Source organism: Olea europaea, unplaced genomic scaffold (assembly GCF_002742605.1).
Source record: "Olea europaea var. sylvestris unplaced genomic scaffold, O_europaea_v1 scaffold529, whole genome shotgun sequence".
Taxonomy (NCBI): Eukaryota; Viridiplantae; Streptophyta; class Magnoliopsida; order Lamiales; family Oleaceae; genus Olea; species Olea europaea.
Window position 1 is genome coordinate 127,369 of NW_019263611.1, and position 5,419 is coordinate 132,787.

At 37.2% G+C, this 5,419-nt stretch overlaps 1 protein-coding gene across 6 annotated transcripts; it reads left to right on the plus strand.

Annotated features, from left to right (window-relative positions):
* The first annotated feature begins 149 nt into the window (after window positions 1–149).
* On the plus strand, window positions 150–3,099 carry LOC111388796. 6 transcript variants are annotated; one of them, XM_023013606.1, is made up of 8 exons: window positions 153–858; window positions 930–1,069; window positions 1,166–1,281; window positions 1,365–2,136; window positions 2,221–2,290; window positions 2,387–2,608; window positions 2,703–2,842; window positions 2,925–3,099. In XM_023013606.1, the coding sequence occupies exons 1-4, from the start codon at window positions 704–706 to the stop codon at window positions 1,722–1,724; spliced, it is 771 nt and encodes a 256-aa protein (XP_022869374.1). In that variant the 5' UTR covers window positions 153–703; the 3' UTR covers window positions 1,725–2,136; window positions 2,221–2,290; window positions 2,387–2,608; window positions 2,703–2,842; window positions 2,925–3,099. The 6 variants fall into 6 exon arrangements, with proteins under 6 accessions (XP_022869371.1, XP_022869370.1, XP_022869374.1 ...); XM_023013605.1 differs by having other exon boundaries at window positions 2,206–2,290; window positions 2,387–2,842; XM_023013604.1 differs by having other exon boundaries at window positions 2,387–2,842.
* Window positions 3,100–5,419: the final 2,320 nt, after the last annotated feature.

Here is a 5,419-nt window from a genome sequence, read left to right on the forward strand (position 1 = left end):
TTTAAAGAAATATTAAATAATCAAATATGTGGAAATTTTTTTGTTTAACTGTTTTAATATGTGATTGAATGAATCTATTTATTGTTTTATTAATATGAAATTTGATTGGTTAAATTTGAAGATACGATATTTTATTTATGATCTCTTGTGTATGATTTTAACATGTATTATTTTTGTAGGATGGAATATCAAATGAACAACAATCTGAGAGCTCATTTGGGAAAAGTTACCACTTATCGTAACTTTTTCAGCTTTGCGACAGTGATTGAAGGGCTGGACGAGGAGCACATCGAGATACTCCATCGATCGTTTTTATGGTCCTTCTATCCATTGAAGGGCGTGCAATTCTCTGGACAGATTATTGATTCCTTATTACTCCAGCTGCTTAAACCAGTCGATGACGATCAGCTTTATTTTGCTATGGGGGACGGGAAGGTATCGAGATTCTCGATCCTTGAATTTGCCCTCATTACAGGTTTGAGATGTACTGGAGAAGAAGAAGTGAGAACTCGTATTATACCAAATAAAAGGTTATTGAATTTATGTTTTGGAGGTAAAGGGCCGGTTACACCACCACAGTTAGAGGACGCATTTAGGAGATGCGATCACATGTTAGACAAGTTGAAGTTAGGTTTGGTGTATATATTGGAGAGTATATTGAGGTGTCGACATCGTAGGACGTCGATTGACCTTTTTTCATTGGATGTTGTTGATGATATCGATGCTTTCAACAGCTTTTCATGGGGTCGGAGATGTTACACCGATACTCTTCACGTATTTAGAAGGGTACATACTATGCCGAAATCGGAAATGGGCGAGCGCAAATATGATGTATATGGCTTTTGCATGGCTTTGCAGGTAAATATTCAACTTAATGTAATGCGTGTTAAACTTTTTTATTAAATAGATAAGTTTTTTTTTTTTGGCAGTTGTGGGCATATGAGGTTATCCCTACTTTGGGTAGCAAATGGGCGATCAGAAGGGAGATTAACTGCCCACGAATGCTTCATTGGCGAGCACATGAGAAGCCATCGGCTAAGATTTGACAGTTATCCTCAACGATCCTCAGGTGAGTATTGTATATTTGCAATTTATATTGTACGTACATTTATTCGGCTTGATACATGCTCGTTAACACGTTGAAATATGATATGTCAACTCGAAGTTCATGCTGAGTTGGTTGTTTCGATGAAAGAAGAAGATCAAATATATGTACGTGAATTACATGTTCCACCTACTGAAAACGATCCAGTGTTTGAGTCTGTTCCGAATAGAAATAGAGTATGTTTATTTAAAATCATTATTTATTTTGACTTATAATATTCATGTGTGAATTATTAATATTAATTGTCTTCTCTGTGTAGGAGCGTCATCCAGTAGAACGACGAGCATTTTCACTTAGGAGATTTCCTTCACATCCACCGATGAGATCTCCGTCGCCTCCACTGATGAGATCACCTCTACCGCCATTATCACATTCTCCGAGGAGATCTCCATCTCGCGCACCCACCCATCTCTCACGTGGATCGCCTGCACCCAGTCAGACCCGTCATTCAGATGATTTCTTTGCACGCATGACTGGTATTATTAGAGAGGAGTTGGGAATGATGCGACGTGATTTTACGACAGAGGTAGTAGCACTACGAGAGGAGATAGGGTTGTTGCGACGGGATTTTACGATAGAGGTAGTAACACTACGAGATGAGATTGGAGTGCTGCGATGAGATATAGGAGACCTTCATACCGAAGTTGCAGCACTTCGAGGTGGAGGTGCAGGAGGAGGCCGAGATAGAGGGGATGGAGGAAGGGACAGGGGTGTCGGAATGGGTGATCGAGGAGGTAGCGGAGGGGATACCAGAGGTGGTAGTAGAGGGGGTTGCAGAGGGCGAGAAGACGCCAGAGATGACAGATGACGATGTAATATTTGTGTCGGAGGGGGTGATGGAGGTGCGAAGGGTAAGAAGCGTGCTAATGACGCGCCAGAGCTGATGGTCGGTAAGAGATCGAGATTGTCATCACAGTACATCGTCTCCCCATACACGATCGAGGCGAAGAGAAGAGGGTTTGTTGATGGGACGTTTCCCAATCTTTTTTGTGACGTCGACCCGGTGATTGGTTCAAATCCCTTAAGTTCGAGTAAGTATTTTATTATTTTGCTACTCTTTTTTTGTTTTTTCGTAACTTTTTTTCATTTTTCTGAGATAGCTATACCATCGACAGTATGATTGTGCTCAACGCTAAAAAGTGGTTCGAAAATGTATTGACGACCTCAGCTTGACTCGCCGATGATGTAAGTTTTTTGAGTTTCCATTTATTATGTTTATAGAAGTTGTTGGTTCATTTACTTAAACGACTCTATCTTTTTGTTGGTGTTTTTTTGTTTCAGCATATCAACTTGGCTATGGAATTGTTACGCAATCGGGCTCAGAGATACCCGAGATCTTATGACAGTCCTAGTCGAGTTATCCTAAACTCTGAGTTTGTGTGGTAGATATTGAGCATCACGAGCTCCTAAGCAAGAGGAATGAATATGTTCTGTCTGAGTACATGCTGGAATGGATGATCGGGCTACAGCTGAGGTGCGGAAAGTCGTGGACGGATTGTACATGTATGTACATTCCAGTGATCGCGAACTCACACTGTTTTTCAATGGAGATCGTATTTGCTAATTCCACTATGTATGTGTACGACTCTTATCATAGCTGTCTGACACAAAGTCAACTGGAGCAAATATTGGAGCCAATAGCTGTGATCGTGCCCATGATGGCTAGTCATGCGATGATCGAGCAAATGACAAATTAGTCATTGTGCAGAACGAGACGACGGCAAGACAAGAAAGATCGTAAGGATTTAAAACTTTTTAATTTTAAGATTTAATTTTCAGTTATATGTTATCGAACTAATATATTTTTCTTCGGTTGCAGGGGCAACTGTGACTTATTTGCAATAAAGTACATAGAATTTTTTAGCATTGGTTGCAATGTTGATACAATAAATCAGTCTTGGATTGATACGTGGAGGCATAAATTAGCTTGTGATTGTGATCCTTAGTGCATTGTATATTATTTTATTAAAATGTAAATGTTGCTTACTTCAGTATGATTCGTGTTGTAATGTAATAACTTTTTTAAATATTTAATTAGAGAAATACTTAAATGAAAACTTGTAGTAAGTGCTATTTTTTTATTCAAATAAATAATCGAAATAAGTAATTAAATATGAAATAATTAATATACGTACTAAGATAATTAACAAAATATTATTATTTTAATTTATATTACTGTTGTGTCTGTAATCTCTACATATTGTCAGTTAATATATATCGTTGCCTCAATTGTATTAAAAGAAAAAAATATTATTATTTTAATTTACATAAGTAATCGAAATGAAGCAATCAAATATTAAATAAACAATATACACATTAAGATAATTAACGAAATATAATTTTAAATGATATAAACAATCAAATATACGTACCAAGTGAAGATAATTAATGAAAGAAATACTTAAATGAAAACTCGAAGTAAGTGCTATTATTTTTATTCAAATAAATAATCGAAATAAGTAATTAAATATGAAATAATTAATTTTTTACTTAACCAATTAATATAATTAATTAATGAAATACTTAACCAATTATACATAACCAATTAAATATTTAATTGCTACAATATATCAATTATTAAATCGCAATATTTAAATCAATCCTATTTTTAATATGCTGTTAAAAAGAGTAATTAAACAATGTGATAAAGATTACATCCGATTTAAATTGAGAAAATCAAAAGCATATTACAAATAGAGAATACATATGATTTATATAAATACTACACATCCATCGAGTCATTGTTTAGTGGGATCTGACTTATACAAAATCGACGTGTATGTCCTGTAACGCCGCACCTCACGCACTACGTGGTTGTGGAAACTTTCCTATAGATAGTATTCTAGACGTCCGTCTACAACCAGGAGTACGCGATGGAACTTTAGGTAGTAACAAATTACTAAGTGCTACAATATAATCAGGAACTTCCTATTCGGCTTCATTTGGTAGAGGTAATATAGTTTCGGCATACGCTGCTCTCCAAAAATCAACCATGTAATAATGACTGCATAATCTATGTAGTGGAAATCCTTTATACATAGCCACTGCGACAGTATGCGCACATGGAAAACTCTCCAACTGAAATTGTCTACATATGCAAGTATTGTCATTCAAGTCTACAATGTATCCAACATTACGCCCGCATCTCACGGAGAAGCGAAATTGATCTAGTGGTTCAACAAATAGAGCTTTTGCCACTTCCAGAGTTTTGAATAGTCGATCTTCTTGCGCCGGAGCTAGCACACTCGTGCAATTTTGGGATTCCTCCCGTCGGTCATAAAACCACTATTGCAACTTGCTACGAATATGTTCAATCATTACGAAAATTGTTAACTCTCGATCCTTCTTGAATAATACATTGAGTGACTCCGCATTATTCAACGTCATCATCTTGTATCGACGTCCTGAAAAATGTGACCGTGCCCAATGTTCGACCCCCATATCTGATAGATATTTTCATGCACTTTCTGATTTATGTTCTATTTCGCTCACGAACTTCGTAAACTCTTCAAAGTTGTAAGCTTCTACAACTCTCCTAAACAATGCAACGATGTCATTGCTCCAATAACTAGTCTTCAAGTTGCCCTGAATGTGGTACATGTAATAACCATGATGTGCTTCCGGAAAAATTTCAGCTATACCATTTATTATTGACTGCCCCCGGTCAGTCACAAATGCAAGGTTCTCGATGTTCCCAATTAGTTCTTTCAGCTTCGTGAAGAACCAATGCATTTTTAGATCAGTCTCTCCATCGACAATGCCAAATACAAGAGGGTAAATTTGGATGTTGGCATTTTGACATGTAGCAATAATCACCTTCCCTTCATATCTAGCTTTTAGGGCTGTACCATCAATTAGAATTAGAGGTCGCATCGCATTTCGAAAACCTCTAATGCATTGTCCAAGAGCCATAAAAAAAAACTTGAAGCGATTCTGCCCATCGGTTTCAATAAAAAATGCCGAGTCAAAATTAGTTCTCACCATGTTGTGGCAATACATGGCTAATTTGGCATAACGCTTCTCTGTCAAACCCATTAAATCTTCCAATGCACATTCTTTAGCCTTTCAGGCCTTCTGGTAACTCATAACCACCCCATACTCCCGACGGATGTCGTTGATGACATCTGTAGGTCTGTAAATCGTCCGTGGATCCTGAAACTTGTGCATTATCTTTCGACCAATAAATCATGATCGAGCTTGCCTGTGATCATTTTGACGAATACCCACTTCACAAGTATGTTCCCGCGCATACTTGCAAACTACAAAGAACTCATTTGTGTCCATCTTTGTCGCTTTCAAACGCCAACTGCAATT

Bases quoted from the DNA above. Each gene is read 5' to 3' on its own strand.
- LOC111388796 (XM_023013602.1), top strand. From the start codon at position 163: ATGTATTATTTTTGTAGGATGGAATATCAAATGAACAACAATCTGAGA. The intron at 859-929 runs GTAAATATTCAA...TTTTTTTGGCAG, and splicing joins GCTTTTGCATGGCTTTGCAG to TTGTGGGCATATGAGGTTAT.